General features: G+C 40.8%; 1 protein-coding gene across 4 annotated transcripts in view; it reads right to left on the reverse strand.

Annotated features, from left to right (window-relative positions):
• Nucleotides 1-20164, reverse strand: part of med23 (mediator complex subunit 23) — an 85900-nt gene that overhangs the window by 57535 nt on the left and 8201 nt on the right. For 2 of the 4 annotated variants that reach the window (XM_005160335.6, XM_068215421.2), the window contains exons 6-12: nt 19516-19614; nt 16267-16368; nt 16109-16178; nt 14608-14720; nt 10682-10777; nt 10301-10318; nt 713-913 (exon numbers count right to left, since the gene is read on the reverse strand). In XM_005160335.6, the coding sequence (XP_005160392.1) occupies nt 713-913; nt 10301-10318; nt 10682-10777; nt 14608-14720; nt 16109-16178; nt 16267-16368; nt 19516-19614 (699 nt within the window). The remainder of the gene's footprint in view (nt 1-712; nt 914-10300; nt 10319-10681; nt 10778-14607; nt 14721-16108; nt 16179-16266; nt 16369-19515; nt 19615-20164) is intronic. The other 2 variants (NM_001431152.1, XM_021468405.3) reach the window with 1 other exon arrangement.

Here is a 20164-nt window from a genome sequence, read left to right on the forward strand (position 1 = left end):
ACAACTAGCCTAGAGCAACATCTGCTGTTAAAAACTAGCCTAGAGCAACATCAGCTGTTACAACTAGTCTAGAGTGTTATCTGCTGTTAAACACTAGCCTAGAGCAACGTCTGCTATTAAAATCTAGCCTAGAGCAACATCTGCTGTTAACAACTAGCCTAGAGCAATATCTGCTGTTAAAAACTAGCCTAGAGCAACATCTGCTGTTAAAACTAGTCTAGAGTGTTATCTGCTGTTAAACACTAGCCTAGAGCAACGTCTGCAATTAAAATCTAGCCTAGAGCAACGTCTGCTGTTAAAAACTAGCCTAGAGCAACATCTGCTGTTAAAAACTAGCCTAGAGCAACATCTGCTGTTAAAAACTAGCCTAGAGCAACATCTGCTGTTAAAACTAGTCTAGAGCGCCGTCTGCTGTTAAAGCTAGCCTAGAGCGCCGTCTGCTGTTAAAACTAGTCTAGAGCGCCGTCTGCTGTTAAAGCTAGCCTAGAGTGCCTTCTGCTGTTAAAACTAGTCTAGAGCGCCGTCTGCTGTTAAAAACTAGCTTAGAGCGCCGTCTGCTGTTAAAACTAGCCTAGAGCATTGTCTGCTGTTAAAACTAGCCTAGAGCGCCATCTGCTGGTAAAACTAGTCTAGAGCGCCATCTACTGGTAAATACCAGCCTGAGGACATTGCTGAAGTGTGTGTGTGTGTGTGTGTGTGTGTGTCTCTGTACCTTCTGATGGAGCGACAGCACCATGTGAGGGAAGCTGGCAAACTGGAAGAGGACGAAGAAGATGAGCTGGCTGGACAGATGCTGCCACAGGAGCTGGCTGGTGCCGCCGTCATCAAACTGCTCCTCAGTCTCAGAGCGCTCCATGGCATAAACCACCAGATCCACCAGCTGGTCCTCCAGAACCGGACACCTCTGCTTGTGCTGCAGTGGGTAGAACAGTGGACAAAAGTGCACTCTTACACAGACCAGAACCACCGCAAACACACCACACACCAGCAGCATTGGGGGAATGCATTACAACTGAAATGTTCATTTATCACACACATCTGCGATATGCATATTGCATACACTATTATTGTGATGAGAATAATTTAGCAATATATCGTAAGGCCTATTTCAGAACAAGGTTTTTCTAACCGATGAACAGTTAAAGGGGCTGTGCATTTAACAGTTTAAACAAAACATAGCACTCCCTCTGGTTTTCAATAGTATTTGGTTTCAGTTGGAAGCACAATTTGATAAACTACTAGAAAGCAAGTTTTTTTTTATGCCGGAATGTACAACCCCAAATCAGAAAAAGTTGGGAAAGTATAGAAAACGTAAATAAAAAAATACTGCAGTGATTTCAATTTTTTTTTACTTGTATTTCATAGCAGACAATATAAACACAAAATATTTGATGTTTTGTCTGGTCAACTTTATTTCATTTGTAAATATAGATCCTTTCCTGTGATGCAGACCTGCAACACATTCCAAACTGTAAGAAATGAGTCCGCCTCGACCCAACTTCCACTCTAAATGGTGAATTGATGCTCATTTCCCAAAAGGGCTGACTTATGAGAGAAAAGAGAAGTCAACAAGGTCTTGTCTCTGCATTGTTTGAGGTGACTACATCTCAACCAAATGGTAACAATTGTAGAATGGGGATGGGTGTGGTGCACAAAGAACCATCTCATCAATGGTGTTGAAACTGCATTAACATGGAGAGATAGGGAGAACAGCTGGGTCAACAGCCAAGGAGCAACTTCATTAACATCTAAAGGCAACATCAAAAACAGTATAAGGGTTTGAGTTTAAGAATGTTCAGGGTTCATTCTGACTCCGGTAAACCCAAGGTACTGCCATGTATTTTGAGACTGCTATGCTGAATAAACATCTTCATTGAGATTTTCTTCGTCATCATCATTTTTTCTTACAAAACAAAGTTGGACAGGAGCAGGGCCGGAGTGGGACTCCTTACCCTTCAGGCTGCATTTTGCTTATGGGGCTGCGAGACAATAAATAAGAAGAGCAGAGCTGCAGCTAAATAATGAATAAAAAGAGTGAGGCTATGGTCAAATAAATAAATAAATAAATAAAAAGAGGGACTGCTGAGAGTGCAAGCAGCTAGAAACACCAGCCCTCGCGGCTAAAAAACAGACCGGCCCACCAGGAACTCTCCCGGTCCTCCCGATTGGCCAATCCGGGCCTGGACAAGAGCAGTTTAGGGCTAGTAATCAGGTAAATTGTTTAAATAATGATGTGATTTGAAACAGGTGATGTCAACATGTGATTGCAATTGTTTGGACATGGTCCAGTCGTTTAGAAGCAAAGATGGGCCAAGGATCGCCAGTTTGACAACAAATACGCGAGAAATTGTATAGAAATGTATAAAAACGAAACGAGATGAAGACATTTGGATATTTCACCTTAAACAGTGCAGATCATCATTAAAAGATTGAAGGAATCTGAAAGAATTTCAGTGTGTAAAGGACAAGAGCGCAAGCCTAAGATGAACAACCGCGATTTCCAATCCCTTAGGTGGCGCTGCATCAAGAATACTCATTCAACTAAATGTGACATCACCACATGGGCTCAGAACTACTTTGGCAAACCTTTGTCAAGAACCACAATACATGGTTACATCCACAAATGCTAGTGAAAACTGCACTGTGCCAAAAGGAAGCCCTATGTTAACAGTGTCCAGAAGCCCCATGGACTTCTCTGGGCTCAGAGGCATCCGGGATGAACCATCACACAGTGGAAACATGTACTGTTGTCAGATGAATCAGTAGTTCAGGTATTTTTTTGAGGAGAAATGTGCTCTGTACCAAAGAAGAAAAGGATCATCCAGATTGTTACCAGCAACAAGTCCATAAGCCAGGGTCTGTCATGGTATGGGGTTGAGTCAGTGCCCTTGGCTTGGTTACTTGCACTTCTTTGACGGCAGCATTAATGCTGAAAAGTACACAGAGATTTCAGAGCACAATCTGCTGCCTTCTCTTCCAGGGACACCCATGCATATTTCAAAAAGACAATGCAAAACCAAATTCTGCACACATTACAAAGTCCTGCTGCAGAGCAAGAGATACAGGTACTTAACTGGCCTGCCTGCAGTCCCGACCTGTTTTCAATAGAGACTGTGTGGAGCATTTTGAAGTGCAAAATGCAACATTGAAAACCCTGTATTGTTGTGCACCTTAAGACTTGTTTGCAGAGAGGATTGGCCAAAATGACACCTGAAACACTTCATCACTTGGTGTCTTCAGCTTCTAAATGTCTTTTAAGTGTTGTGAACAGAAATGGCAACATTACAAAGTAGTTATTCAATTCAATTCAATTCAGCTTTATTTGTATAGCACTTTTACAATGTAGATCGTGTCAAAGCAGCTTCACATAAATGGTCATAGTAACTGGAACAGTGTAGTTCAGTTTAAGTGCATTACTGTTCCTACTTTTTTTTAAATGTGTTGCAAGAACCATCTTGTAATATGTGGCGATTTTGAAAGCAATAAATAAATAAATAAAAAAATCACAAGAGGGACATTAAATAATGTTTGCTGCATTGTCTGCAATAAAACACAAGTCAAAAATACATTTAGAAATCTGTATTTTGTATTTTTTATTTGCTATTTTACTTTCTTAGCAGTTGAAGCAAACTAAAAAGCACTCATGTGACCACATCTACATCAGTCGTTGGCTAGACAAATTTCCCGAACTGCATTTTGATTGGTCAGAATTATTGCTCAGAGACGTATGTGCTCAACACACATAAGTAAACAAGGAGCAGAGGAAAATTACAAAGGCTGTATGGACCTCCTCACAACTGTTTGTTCACACCCTGCCACAACCTTATACTCATCCCAGAATGTGTTCTCACTGCAAACAAAACAAAAGCTCCGGGGTTTGTTTGAAAGCATAGCAAGACAACCTCTTCTGTGCGCTTGAATGGTTTGCTTTTAGTGCCCACCCAAGTACAATTGCTGCTTTCACACCTGCCCGAATGAACTGCACTAAATAGGCAAATATATAGCTCAATATATACTCCCACTATTATGTTTTCTTCTTAATTTCTGACCAGATACAATGTGGCTCATGATTTAATAGATTTTGAATGAATCATAACAATGACATGAGGAGCCACAGAGCAAACCCTGAGAGGAAGTTAGAGACAGACTGACGATAAACATGAGCGGTAGTATTGAGTGAACACACAGAGCATATACAACACGGCCTCAACACGAATGGCCAAACACGTATGATACACACCAGTGCCTCGCGCTTTACGGCAAACACACACACCTGTGAAAGCATGACATGAGGATGCTCACAGAAGCCCTGATCGTGAGGAAAGCTGCAGTGTATCTGGAAGATCAGTGTTTGAGTGTCGCCCCCTGGTGCCCAAGTGTCAACAGCGCAGCAGTGTGTGTGTGTGTGTGTGTGTGTGTGTTGATACACTGCAGCTCCCCCTGTAAGGTGGCATGCAGGACTGATCATCTGCGATGCTGGAGTGCTGGGTGTGTCAACAATACATGTGGGAATTTAGTGTGCTCGATATATGCTTGAAGACCCCATGAAACGAAATAATCTTCTAAACTGTGCCCACTTTTCACTATTAAAACAGAGAGCTGGAACACACAGAGCACCAGAGAGATGACATGGAGAAACTAAAACCTGTAAACAATGTCCACTTCTGTCTTCCTGAGGCCGGTAGGTAAAGATGTTGTAGATGCATTATCAAATGAATGTCCCTATAAAAATCTAGATTGAAATCTTATTTTAAAGGGAAATTTATAAAACCGATTCATTTATTTTGTCTCTTGTGTCATATAGTTTTCAACTTATCTTCTCACTAGCGATCAAGAAAACTCAAATACTCACTAGTGACCAAGAACCCCCATCAACTCGGTAGTGAACAAGAACCCCCATCTACTCGGTAGTGAACAAGAACCTCCATCTGCTCGGTAATGAACAAGAACCCCCATCTACTCACTAGTGAACAAGAAAACCATCTACTCGCTAGTGACCAAGAACCCCCATCTACTCGGTAATGAACAAGAACCCCCATCTACTCACCAGTGAACAAGATAACCATCTACTCGCTAGTGAACAAGAACCCCCATCTACTTACTAATGAACAAGTGAACTCATCTACTCTCTAGTGAACAAGAACTCCCATCTGCCCACTAGTGAACAAGAAACCGCATCTACTTGCGAGAAAAAGAACTCCCACCTACTCTTTAGTAAACGAGAAAACTCATCTACTCACAAGAACAACTCCAATCTACTCACTAGTAAACAAGAAACCTAATCTACCCACTAGTGAACAAGAAAACCTATTTACCCATTAGTGAACAAGAACACCCATCTACTCACTAGTAAACAAGATAACCATCTACTCACTAGTGAACAAGAACCCCCATCTACTCACAAGTGAAGAACTCCCACCTACTCTTTAGTGAACAAGAAAACTCATCTACTCACTAGAACAACTCCAATCTACTCACTAGTGAACAAGAAACCTAATCTACCCACTAGTGAACAAGAAAACCAATTTACCCATTAGTGAACAAGAACCCCCATGTACTCACTAGTGAACAAGATAACCATCTACTCACTAGTGAACAAGAACCCCCATCTACTCACAAGTGAACAGGAACTCCCATCTGCCCACTAGTGAACAAGAAACCGCATCTACTCACAAGTGAAAAAGAACTCCCACCTACTCTTTAGTGAACATAAAAACTCATCTAATCACTAGAACAACTCCAATCTACTCACTGGTGAACAAGAAACCTAATCTACCCACTAGTGAACAAGAAAACCCATTTACCCATAAGTGAACAAGAACCCTCATCTACTCACTAGCGAACAAGAACCCAATCTACTCACTAGTGAACAAGAACCCAATCTACTCACTAGTGAACAAGATAACTCATCTCACTAGTGAACAATAACCCCTATCTACTCACTAGTAAACAATAAAACTCATCTACTCACTATTGAACAATAACCCCATCTGCTCACAAGTAAACAAGAAACTCATCTACTCATTAGTGAACACGAAAACTCATCTACTCACTAGTAAGCAAGAAAACTCCTCTACTCATTAGTGAAAAATAACCCCATTTACTCACTAGTGAACAATAACCTATCTACTCAGTAGTGAACAATAACCCCATCTACTCACTATTGAACAATAACCCCATCTGCTCACTAGTAAACAAGAAACTCATCTACTCATTAGTCAACAAGAAAACTCATCTACTCACTAGAAGAACTCCAATCTACTCACTGGTGAACAAGAAACTTAATCTACCCAATAGTGAACGAGAAAACCCATTTACCCATTCGTGAACAAGAAACCCCATCTACTCGCTAGTGAACCACAACCCCCATCTACTCACTACTCACCCATCTACTCACAAGGTGGTTCTTGTTTACTAGTGAGTAAATGAGGGTTCTTATTCACTAATGAGTCGATGAGTTATCTTGTTCACTAGTGAGTAGGTAGGGGTTCTTGTTCACTACTGAGTACATTGGGGTTGTTCAGTAGTGAGCAGATGAATCATCCTGTTCACTTGTGAGTAGATAAGTTATCTTGTTCACTAGTGAGTAGGTAGGGGTTTTTGTTCACTACTGAGAACATTGGGGTTGTTCAGTAGTGAGCAGATGAATCATCCTGTTCACTTGTGAGTCGATGAGTTATCTTGTTCACTAGTGAGTAGGTAGGGGTTCTTGTTCACTACTGAGTACATTGGGGTTGTTCAGTAGTGAGCAGATGAATCATCCTGTTCACTAGTGAGTACATGGGGGTTCTTTTTCACTAATGAGTAGATGAGTTTTCTTGTTCACTAGCGAGTAGATGAGTTAGAGGGTAGGAGACTTAACTACTCTAAAGGATGTTATACTATAAAAACAAAAAGTTGACTGAACTTAAAATTACAAGGCAACTTGCTGCAGTCAAGTGCATTACTTGGGTTAAAAGTTGAGTCAACCTAAAAAAGCTGTGCAAAAAGTCAAGTCAACTAATTGCTTTTGACAGTGTATCAAGTGAATGAACTTAAAGTCAATTACACCAGCCTTAGACTAAACTTCACAAAGCTGTCGTTTGATTTCATGGGGTCTTTGAGAGCAAATGGCACAACAAAACGACGGCCGTTCAGCAGCCTTTAAGACCTTCTGTACGATCAACACGTGCACATATATGTTTGTGTTTCCCACAGCTCTCAGCAGCAGATACTCATGTTTACTGCACACAGCTGAATCATCTCCAGAGTGCTAGAGATGATCTTAAAGAGAGGTGTTTCCCTGCGTGTGGGAGACAACCATCTGCACACAACACCCAGAGAGAGCTGATAAACACCAGCAGAACACACACTGAACGCCACTACACACACACACACACAGCATGCGCCGATCAGGGCTTGAAATTAACAGATTGTCTTCATTCTCAGGTACGCTTTTTCATCCCTAAAAGAGGGACAGTGATGTGTGTTTGTGTGTGTGTTTAAGCGTGTTTAGATGAACAATTATACCACAACTCAGTGGACTATTTGCAGACTGGGTTAACGTTAGGGTAGAGTGACTAAAACGCCAAGTAGACATTAAAGGGTCAGTTCACCAAAAATTAAAATATCCTCATCGTTTACCCCCACTCAAGAGGTTCTAGATCAGGGATGTCAAACTCAATTCCTGGAGGGCCGCAGCTCTGCACAGTTTAGTTCTAACACTAATTAAACACACCTGATCAAACTAATTGAGTCCTTCAGGCTTGTTTGAAACCTACAGGTAAATGTGTTGGAGCAGGGTTGGATAACAACAATATTATTGCGGTATAGCTTAAATAAACTTTATAACGCAAAAACATTGCGCACACATATTAGTTTTGTGTCAGTTAAATCAGTTGACTGTTGAAATTCTAAATTTTAACTCAAATGGTTGAGTTATTAAATAAATAACCAAATTAAGGGAAAAAATAACCCAACAAAGCACCAAATATTTAATTCAACTGGTTAAGGTATTAATTAATAACCTAATAAAGGTTAAAAATAACCCAACAAAGCATCAAATATGTTTAACTCAACCACTGGTCTAAATAAATAACTCAACGTTATTTAGAGTGCACGTCCAAACGTTTTTAAAAGATGGTCTTGGTTGGTGAAACGGATTTAAAAACCACGTCATGGAGCGGTAATTTGAGAAATAAATAACAACAATATTATTGCGTTATAGCCTACATAAACTTTATAACGCAAAAACAACATTATGCATGCTTATTAATACAGCTGTTCTGTGTCAGTTTAATGAGTTAACTATTGAAATGCAATTTTTTAACTCAACCGGTTGAGTTATTAATAAAATAACCAAATAAACGTTAAAAATAACCCAACAAAGCACCAAATATTTTACTTAACTTGTTGAGTTATTAATAAATAACATAATAAAGGTTAAAAATAACCCAACAAAGCACCAAATACGTTTAACTGAGCCATTGGGTTAAATAAATAAATTAACGATTTTTAGAGTGCACGTCCAAACACTTCAAAAAGATGGTCTTGGATGGCGAAACGAATATGAAAACACGGCATGGAGAGGTAATTTTATAAAAAATAACAACAATATTATTGGGTTATAGCTTAAATAAACTTTATAACGCAAAAACATTACGCACGAATATTAATACAGCTGTTTTGTGTCAGTTAAATCAGTTGACTGTTAAAATTCACATTTTTTAACCCAACTGGTTGAGTTAATGATAAATAACCAAATTAAGGTTAAAAATAACCCAACAAAGCACCAAATATTCCACTTAACTAATTGAGTTATTAATAAATAACCTAATAAAGGTTAAAAACAACCCAACAAAGCACCAAATATGTTTAACTTAACCAATGGGTTAATAAATAACTCAACGTTTCTTACAGTGCACGTCCAAACGCTTCTAAAAGAGGGTCTTGGATGGTGAAACGAACATAAGAACCACGACACGGAGAGGTAATTTGATAAAAAATAACAACAATTTTATTGCGGTATAGCTTAAATAAAGTTTATAACACAAAAACATTACGCACCCATATTAGTTTTGTGTCAGTTAAATTAGTTAACAATTGAAATTCAAATTTTTAACTCAAATGGTTGAGTTATTAAATAAATAACCAAATTAAGGTTTAAAATAACCCAACAAAGCACCAAATATTTAACTTAACTGGTTGAGTTTTTAATAAATAACATAACCCTGCTGAAAAATCCAGCTTAAACCAGCCTAGGCTGGTTGGCTGGTTTTAGCTGGTCAACCAGGCTGGTTTTAGAGGGGTTTTGGCCACTTCCAGGCTGGTTTCCAGCCATTTCCAGCCTGGTCTTAGCTGGTTAGGCTGGGAGATGACCAGCTAAAACCAGCTTGACCAGCCTAGCAGGCTGGGAGCCCAGCCAAAACCAGCTATGTCCAGCTTAAACCAGCCTGGTCAAGCTGGTTTTTGCTGGATTTAGCTGGTCATTTTCCAGCCTGACCAGCTAAGACCAGGCTGGAAATGGCTGGAAACCAGCCTGGAAGTGGCCAAAACCCCTCTAAAACCAGCCTGGTCGACCAGCTAAAACCAGCCAACCAGCCTAGGCTGGTTTAATCTGGATTTTTTTAGCAGGACAAGGTTAAAAACAACCCAACAGAGCACAAAATATGTTTAACTCAACCATTGGGTTGAAGAAATAACTCAACATTTTTTAGAGTGTACAGAATCATGAGAAAATCGTGATCCTGGTTTTAAGTTAAAAAAAAAATCGTGATTCTCATTTTAGCCAGAATCGTGCAGCCCTATACTGAGGGAAGTATTGAAATAAAGGTTCTCACAGTGAAGGGTATTTACCATATACAGTGGTGTGGAAAAGTGTTTGTCCCCTTTTTATTATTTGCATATTTGTCACACTTTATTGTTTCAGATCATCAAACAAATTGAACACTATTACTATTAAGTTATTATTTGTTGTTGCTAAAACTTGGATAGGCAACAAGACTTTTGTCAGGAAGTGTATACACATTCCTTAATAAAAATCAAAACATTAAAAACTTTCAAAGATTTAAGATGCAGATAATCAGTAACCGCATCATCGGTAACCGTAACGAGTACCGGATCACAACGGTCTTGTGAAAAGGGTCCATAATTGCTGGTGGCAGTCAGTAATTTCAAGCCCTACATGTGTTTCCTCGCTTGGCTCCAGTTTGCTGTCGGCCCGATTTCAGTCGGAATAATGAGATGGAGCCGTGGGGTCGGGCTACGAGGAAGCGTCCGGAGTCTGGTTAGTCACAATACAACAGTAAGATTGTGAACATACCTGAGCAATGTTCAAGGTCTAGAGCATTGGAGGAGGACGGGCAGGGCGAGACGGGACAGAACACAAAAAATAAAGGAAGAAAAAAAAAGAAAACACAAATACAGTGACTAGGAGGCCGGCTCCAAGTAACCCTGTCAGTCAAGCCAAACCACACCCCCAGAGACAGGTACGAGAGGAAAGGTGGGGCGATACTCCCTACCAGACCGCGCACACACACACACACAGAAGTGTGGTGCAGCAGGCAGAAAGCACAGGTTTGGCAGGGAGTATGTGGAGTATCTGGCCGAGCGGAAAATAAAGCAATGTCAATCACTTCCTGTGGGAGTGTGGAGCTGCTCAAACTACTGTCCCAGACGGAGGAGGACACAGAGCGAGCGTTACCTGTTTGTTGAGGCCCAGCATGTTGCACACCATGTCTCTGGAGTACGGCTGCTCCAGCACATACCTCAGCAACCCTGTCTGCGGATCAAACAGGTCCTGCACACACACACACACACACACACACAAATACAGGTCAAAAATGTAGTGGCTCTGTTAAACCAAAGTATCTTTAAGTCAAACCCTCTAAAAGATTGTTAGTCTGCATTATTTAGGGCAACCGGAGCCAGGAACACCTCCCCAAAGACATTATAATTTGAACGGCATCTGCGCTTTCGTTAGTCTTTATGTATTATTCCCGAGATTTCCATAATCCTGGACCAGGCCGTATCCTGAACAGCTGCTGTGGTGGTCATGGAGGAGTGGAGAGCATGAGACTGATAAGACCCCAGTGACAGACGAGCACAGTCCAGCCTGAACACCAGCCGGTGACCTCTCCCACCTACAGCTTCTTCCCGATGGACGTCCAGCGCTCTCCAGCCTCCGGCGCCTAGACTCAGCTCTGCACAAGACGTTTGGCCATAGGAGAAAAGGTTGTGCACAACTGAGCCTGGTTTCTCTTGAGGTTTTTAAATTCTTCACTTATGCCAATTGGTAAAGTTTGTTCCTCGCTGCTGTCGCCACTGGCTTGAATAGTTTTTGCGCATTGATGGATTTGGTCTTCAGTGTTTGGACTTTAAACCACACTAAACTGATCTGAACTTTAACACTGAGAACTGAACTGACACAGTTTCAATTTACTATAAACTTTTATGTGAAGCTGCTTTGACACAATCTACACTGTAAAAATGCTATAGAAATAAAGATGAATTCAATTTAACTTGGCAGCCATCTTTAGAATGCCTTTAGGGCTTTTATTTTATTTATTTTTTTTTTAAATTGACCTTTAATTGACAGGACAGTAGAGAGTATTGACAGGAAAGAGTGGGAATCAGAGAAAGGGAAAGGTTCGGCATAGGACCTCGAGGTGAGAATCGAACTCGGGTCACCGTGAGCACCGCAATGCATGTGTCGACGCACTAACCACTACACCAGGGATTCCCAAACTTTTTTATTCCGGGACCCACCTAGGCAAGTAGTTCAATCTCAAGACCCACCATAATATTTTAGGCCCCGTTTACACTAGTGCGTTTTAGTTTGAAAACGCATAAGTTTTGCTACGGTTACGCCATCCGTCGGCTACGCCGGAGTTCTCGAGCGCCGAAAACGGAGCTTTTTGAAAACGCTGGAGAGGCCATTTTCATTCTGAAACGCTGCTGCTCCGTCTCAGTGTGGATGGGGAAAGACGGAGACTGATTGGGGCTTTTCCTCAATATTAAGTAGCCCACACACAGTTCAGTCTCGCATCCTCTTCTTGTAAGTTCAGACTTCGCAAGTTTGATCAAGGCTGCAGTCTCCCCCTTCTCAGTTTGATATGGAAAACATACCGAGGACACGGGTAAATCTTCAAAGGGAACAGTGTCCTTTATAACTTCATTCACATCACCTTGGCTACGTTGTTTCACTTTCTCAACAATAAAATGTAAACATGATTTAAGGAACTGCCCTTTTTTTTAATATTAGAAAACTTAACAGACGGCAGAAATGTTGAGTCGTGCTGCATATATGGGCGTCATCTTCACTGTGTGGATATTTATAACAAAACGGAGCCGATAACAACTGCCTCCTTTCAATTTCAGTGAAAATACGAAACATCCCCTCTCTTCTGCTGAATATCAGTTTTAATAATCGACAATTATAAAAGTATAACATACAATAAGTTTATACATTGTAGGAAATAAAGGCAAGCGATCAGTCAATGTACCTGGATTAATCATTAACTTATCTTTGCACTTAACCAAAACATGTTACCCGTGAACAAGTAACTTAATAGATTCCAATGACCAAAGTCAGGGAATTGGCCTATGTCGTTAGATAAAGACAACAACATGAATGAAATATCACGTTTAGCAAATATAGTGAGATTAGATCCAGCGGGAGATGCTTGATGAGCAGTCCGACAAGCAGAGCTCTCATCTGGGTAGAAATGCTGGAGTGCTTGCCGAGTGTGTGTGTGTGGTCACGTGATGTCCGTTTTCAGCGTTTTGGTGTGGACGGAGAGCTGTTCAGAAACGCTGGGTAAAACGCGAGTGTGGACGCGGATCGTTTTCATTCTACAACGCCGTTTTAAAACTAAAACGCACTAGTGTAAACGGGGCCTAAATATGGAAAAACGGGTAAAAAAAAAATGTCTCCATTCAAAGCAGTCAAAAATATATGGTGTGTGGCTTTTTGGATTTTGCGATTCGATATGCTCAAAATGAGGCTCTTTGTGAGATGCTGGCTGTAACTGTGATTTTTTTGTTGAAAAAGATACTCTTCTTTTTTTTAGAAGAGAATATGATCAACCTTTGATCAAGCCCCTGGATTATGATCAAGCCCCGTCACATCGCAGTAAATTCCACTGCTGGTGTATAGTCATAAGAAACTAAACCGCTTTTTGATCGACTACTACAAGCTGGGAAAACGTCAGATAAATATGCCAATGCAATTAACGTTATCGCTGAATAGATCTAATATTTACACATTTGCTTGAGAAAGGAATGATGGGGGTAGTTACATTACTATTACTATTTTCCATAACATCTATGCCCTTCCATAACATTAGCTGACGTTAAAACTAACAGATAGCACTAGAGCTATTTATTGATTAGCAATCTGTCAATACAGAAATGTACAGAAAATTTCTGTTACATACAGAAATTAAATAAAGCTATAAAATCTCTTTCACTTTTAATTGTGTTTGTATATTGATTAAAGTTACTGTAGTTATTTAGTGAAGAGCAGCAAATGAATCTCTCATTGTGTTTTGTTTGATAACAGATGAGTTAATGTTAGAATGCACAGATCTATAATGAAGCATTCGACTACTTTAGTAACTGTTTGTGCTCATTTAAGAGAAAATTAGTTGTGTTTAAAATAAAACACGCAGGACGGAGCCAAAAATAAAATGAAAAACAAAAAAAAAAACGGAAAAAATTAGCACTTTTCCGACGATCCCTTACTGAGAGCTCCCTCTGCACGAGCTCTACCGGCTAAAGGCAGATTGCGAGGGCTCAAACGGAGCAGTGCTTGTAATGTCGAGCAAAAAAAAAAGAAAAAGACAGCTGTGAAACATAACCAGCTTTGTCTTTTTGTAGGAAACACACTTTAGATCTTTTTGGGGTAAGAGGTTTTTGAGTTATTGCTGTCAATCGTACTGGTTTTGATTCACTGCAATGTAAATACAGCTGCAGCTATGTGACGTTGCGCAACCCACCTTTGTTCACTGTGTGACCCACTAGTGGGTCGCGAGCCACAGTTTGAAAACCCCTGCACTACACCATTGGTGCAGACAGGGTCACGAAACACCAGAACGCATTTTTTAAGATGTTGACAGTCATATAATGGCCCGTTTACACTGAGTGGTACGGTACGGTTCAGTTTGGTACGCTTTTATGGCCGCTTCCACTGTTAAAAGGCATACCGAACCGTTCCGTATCACTTTTTCGGCACCCTTTCGAAAGGGTTTCAAACACGAGAAAGGGTATTGAAAGGCGGAGCTAGACACGCAGTTAAACACTATTGGTTTACAAAAGATACATCATTCGCTTATGCATCAGGCCAGAATGAAAACAAAAGAGCCGCCATGTTTAAAATAACGCCTTCCGGTTTGAAATACATTTTAAAGTTGTGCCACAGCCATGAGATCTTTAAATCACTACATGAAGGAGTATTTAAAGTTGTTTCCACATTATATTGATTGAAATGTGATCTCGCTCTGGGCAGTCTCTTGTGCGTCTAATGTACCACTGCTTGACATCGCAGCCCACCATTATCAATGTATGGTTTTAGAGGATATGTGACCTGTGCACTTTAATATGTAAGATTCATGAGGCGCAAAGCAGTACCTTATCATACGGCAGCATTCCTCTCAGAGGGAAACGCAGAGTGGTGGGGTCCAGCTTCCATGAGTTACAGATGGCCCCAGAATTATTGACCACAGGCAGAAGACTGCAGCGCCCTGACACACACACATACAGATCAAACACAGCACATACGGCCATAAGAGCTTACAATATACCACAGTAGCCATGATTGTATACAGTTTATAAACTTAACCAACACAGGCTCATTGTAAATACATGCTTCATTCTACTTTGTGAGCCTACTTTAATATACGTTTGACTGCAGTTTATACAAAAAAAATGAACACTAGGGGGCAGTGTGATACTCACAAGTAGAGATCTGCACGGTACTAAATTTTGAATCCCGCTCCCGCCCACCCCCGCCAGGTTTTAGCCCGAACCCGACCGCTCCTGCTTATATTCAGCATTTGTTGTCCCGCTGCCCAACCCGCCCCGCCCGTTCCTGCTAACGGACGAGGGAGAACAAAACTGAAAACCACCCAGCTATACAGTGTCCAGACAGCCTATAACAAGCTGTCTGTATAAACACACACACACGCACAAGCAAGTGACACACAGAGACAGTGTCTCGCTCTCTCTTTCATTCACAAACACACACACGCACACACACAGAGAGAGAGAGAGAAAGAAAGAGAGAGAGACAGCACACGGCTCTCTCTCTCTCTCATTCGCACACACATAGACAGCAACAAACAAGCTAAACGCAGCATCATGCTGTCTCATTCGCACACACATACTCATGCTCGTTCGTAAGTCGGAAGAGATATTGTTAGACCGCCCGCTTCCATCCAAAATAAACCCGTTACCGACCGCTCCCGTGCTTTATTCAGAAATTTATTCCCGCACCGCATAAATGTGGTCGGCTCCCGCGGTACAGCCGTGGGAATGCAGACCTCTACTCACAACTTTTGTTCCTTTTCACACTTATGATATTTATTGGGACATATTACTGCCGAATAAAGGATTATTTTTGTGCAGTTCTTTGCAGAACACCAAATAATTACCACAACACAAAGTAATATCTGTTAATTGTAATGAATGGGTCTGCATCACATCGCTTTATGACATGGAGCATTATCCTGCTGGAAGTAGCCATTAGAAGATGAAGACACTGTGGTCATAAAGGGATGGTCACAGCAAGAAGGTCGCTGGTTCGTGCCCGGCTGAACCAGCTGGCATTTCTGTGTGGAGTTTGCATGTTCTCCCCGCGTTGGTGTGGGTTTCCTCCGGGTGCTCCAGTTTCCCCCACAGTCCAAACACATGCGCTGTAGGGGAATTGGATAAACTAAATTGGTTGTAGTGGATGAGTGTGTGTGTGAATGAGTGTGTATGGGTGTTTCCCAATACTGGGTTGCGGCTGGAACGGCATATGCTGTGTAAAACATGCTGGAATAGTTGGTGGTTTATTCCACCGTGGCGACCTCTGAAATAAAGCCTAGCCGAAGTAAAATAAATGAATGAATAAAAAAAAAATGCATCTCACCACATATGGAGTTTATACGTGCCGTCGGTCTGAAACTGTCGACAAAGTCAGATATCAGGCTGCCCAACAGCTGCAAAGAAACACAAACCTTGTTTAATTTTGTGAAGAGCAGCTGAAAGGGGAATCTCCACGAGTGTGAACATGCGTATGTTTGTTACCCAGTGTGAGAGCGCCCCCTCTGGACAAAGTTTCCGGATCTCAGTCACAGCGAAGTACGCCGGCAGCAGACAGGCGTTGCGGTCCAGTATATACTCCACAACCTTCACCAAAGAGCAATTATTCACTTACTGAAAACTCAATCACTCATCTTATGCGATTTTGGAATTACTGCATTAATTTAAATCAATTCAATTCAATTCAGCTTTATTTGTATAGCGCTTTTACAATGTGGATTGTGTCAAAGCAGCTTCACATAAATGGTCATAGTAACTGGAACAGTGTGGTTCAGGTTGTAGTGTTTAAGTTCAGTTCAGTTTAGTTCAGTTCAGTGTGATTTAATCATTACTGAGAGTTCAAACACTGAAGAGCCAATTCATCGATGCGTAGCTCTACCAATCCTGAACCATGCGAGGCAGTGGCGACAGATGCCCTTTCATAAAAACCTGGGTATACCAAGGCGTAGTAGAATAATAAAAAATCAGTATATGGAAACGGACACACTGTGAGCCTCAGACACCACTGTGTCCTGATTCTCATGTAAATTCCACGAGTGTAAAACCCCAATGGACAACGGGCCAATCAGAAGACAAAACAAACTGTGACGAGTCTCAAAGGCCACACCACAACAGATCTGGTGAATACATCATGCTGTGTGTGTGTGTGTGTGTGTGTGTGTGTGTGTGTGTGTGTAAGAGCTGCACGTCAAAGCAAATCTTATTAATATTCAATACACAAACCATATAGGGTCAATCATGGACCTACTGATTCAGTATTTTATAGACAGCACTAATATACGGTGTATGTATATACATATACATATATATACATACATATACATATATATATATACATATATATATATATATATATATATATATATATATATATATATATATATATATATATATATATTAGGGGTGTGAAAATTAGCATGTTAATGCACGTGATTATTTGAAATATTTAACGCATTAAAAAAAATAACGCAAATAACGCAGTTGCATTTTTATTTTATTTCTTGTTGTGGCCGACATGTGTTTAGGGCAGGCGCATCCATAAAGGCGACAGGCGGCTGCCATGGGCAGCAGAATAGTGAGCGAACCCCCCGGTCCCTTACATTCATCCAATAATGACACCCACCCCCTTCCCTCAAGGTCCTCGGCCTCATTTGCCTAGAGCGAGAGTTCAGTTTGCTCTGGTCCTGCGTGTGTTTAATGTGCAAGGAAATTTAGATAAGACCAAGGACGTGCTTTTAGAAGGAATGTTTCAGTATAAAACAATTAATGTGGCATCAGCAGGCTATCCTGCTTTCAGAGTTTCATGCAATTTCGGGTGTTTCATTTTTTAATATTTAGACCAGGGGTCACCAACATGGTGCCCGCGGGTAGTCCGCGAGGATTACATGAGTTGCCCGTGGGCCTGTTATAAAATTAGCTTACCATGGCACCACATACCAGTAAGCTGCATCGAATATTCTTTGTAGCTATTCTTTTTAAATCACACTTGCATTGGTTGATATTTATCTGTTTCCAATCATTGTTGACAACTATGTGAGAAATCATTAACATCATCAGTGTCTTCACATAGATGAATATCATTAATTAATAATAACATATAATTAAAAGTAAATTGAGCAAATAAGTTATTAGAAAGTGTGTAAACTGGTAGCCCTTCACATTAAACGATACCCAAGAAGTAGCTCTCAGTTTCCAAAAGGTTGGTGACCCCTGATTTAGACTTAACAGCAGTTCAGCAGTTCACTCTCATTCAGCATAATTTAATTCAGGATGATTTAATGGAATTTGATACCGCACGGCAAACAGAAAGAAAAAACATTTCGGGACTCACGTGATCCTTTAAAGCAGGGGTCACCAAACTTGTTCCTGGAGGGCCGGTGTCCTGCAGATTTTAGCTCCAACCCTAATCAAACACACCTGAACAAGCTAATCAAGGTCTTACTAGGTATACTTGCAACATCAAGGCAGGTGTGTTGAGGCAAGTTGGAGCTAAACCCTGCAGGGACACCGGCCCTTCAGGACTGAGATTGGTGACCCCTGCTTTAAAGTAATCAAAACTCGCTGTTTACATGGTCGACTCTTAATCAGAGTATTATCTTAATCAAAGCGGAGTATTGCTGTCCATGTGAATGAAAGTGCCAGATGATTTCGCAAGCTGTCAAAGACAGCCAATTTCTCCTCCTTAAGCTGCGTCCATGAGCCCTCAAATGTTTCATTAACTTTGACATGTTTCCCCCCTTTTGTAAAGCGTCGGCTTCGCGTTGGTGTGTCAGAATCTTTGCTTGTTAAATACAGCCATACTGTAGAATGCTTAGTTTAAGCAAATTTGATGAACGCGATCATGCTTGTTGATGAATCTGAAGGGATCCCTCTCGCTCACCGGCACTGTGTGCGTTGTCTGTGTGTGTGTGTGCATGCATGCGTGCGTGTGTGTTTATAGTCCACTAAGAATCCAACATGGAAAGCATTTTTGTTTGTTATTGGCATGGATTGTTTTGAAATTCAAATGGCACTTACATGTCTGTGTTTTTATTTCTGTAATAAATACAGCATTTCGTGACTAATCACGATTAATCACAAAAAAAGTGCGATTAATCACGTTAATTTTTTTAATCATTTGACAGCCCTAATATATATATATATATATATATATATATATATATATATATATATATATATATATATATATATACATACAAAAAATCCAGCATTCACATCAGTAAAGTCATATGATTTACTTTTCACAGATGATTAGATAAAAATGTGTGAGTTGGGACGCACTAATGGACAAATCAGTGTTTCCAGCACACAGTAGAACATCTGAAATGTTGTTTTGCTGATTTCTAAAACTCCTCAGCATCAGTCCGTCATCACGGTGCTTCAGTATTATTATTACTCTATTATTATTCCCTCCAGAACGGTCTTGAGCATCTGTTTGCGCTCCCAAAGAGCATCTCACACCTCCAAAAGCACAATCAATTGTGTTTCGTCTTCATCTTCTGAGGCGCAACTCATTTATTAGAGAAGAAAAAACACCCCAGTGGCTTCTCCAATCGCATGAAACTATATTTTTCTGACTCATGTTTTCTCTAGTTTATCAGTAAGCGACCATTTTGTTTTACTTGACTAATTGGATGGAAACGCTGCTTTACGTTTCATACAATATTCCAGTATTGCACAGAAGACTAATTCAAACAGCTAATGAGGCTCTGTGATCTGTGAACTCAAACACACCTCTCGTGCCGCGAGCAGCTGCTGAACCACAGCTGAGCTCACAAAGTTGGGGATGGTCTGAATCTTGTCCAACACGGCCTTCAATAGATCTCTCACACCCTGAAAAACAAAGAGAGAGAGTGTGAGACTGCACTAACAACATGAAACCTGCTGTAAAGGGACAGTTCACCCAATATTAAAATCTTATTATCTTATCAGTTGTTCATCCTTGTTGCAATACATTGGAAGATATACTGAAGAATCCTGGAAAAAACAGCCATTGACTTCAATAGTATGGAAGAGAATGAGGTTTCCAGCATTCTTCAAAACATCTTCTTTGGTGTTCAACAGAAGATAGAAACTGGTTTGAGGGAGAGTAAACAGTGGGTGGCAGCACGGTGGAGCAGTGGGTAGCACAATCACCTCACAGCAAGGTCGCTGGTTTGACCCCCGGCTGGGTCCGTGTGGAGTTTGCATGTTCTCCCGATGTTTGCGTGAGAAATGCCAACTGACCCAGGTGGGACTCGAACCAGAAACCTTCTTAATTTCATTAAAGGGCCATGAAACCCCCTCGTTTCAGAAGGGTGTTTTCACACCTCTACTTTGGAAAAGGTCAGAAAAGTGGGCGTGTCCAGCTCTGTTTAGGAGGGAGTGTCGGAGAAAGAAAAGA

This window comes from Danio rerio, chromosome 20 (assembly GCF_049306965.1).
Source record: "Danio rerio strain Tuebingen ecotype United States chromosome 20, GRCz12tu, whole genome shotgun sequence".
NCBI lineage: Eukaryota > Metazoa > Chordata > Actinopteri > Cypriniformes > Danionidae > Danio > Danio rerio.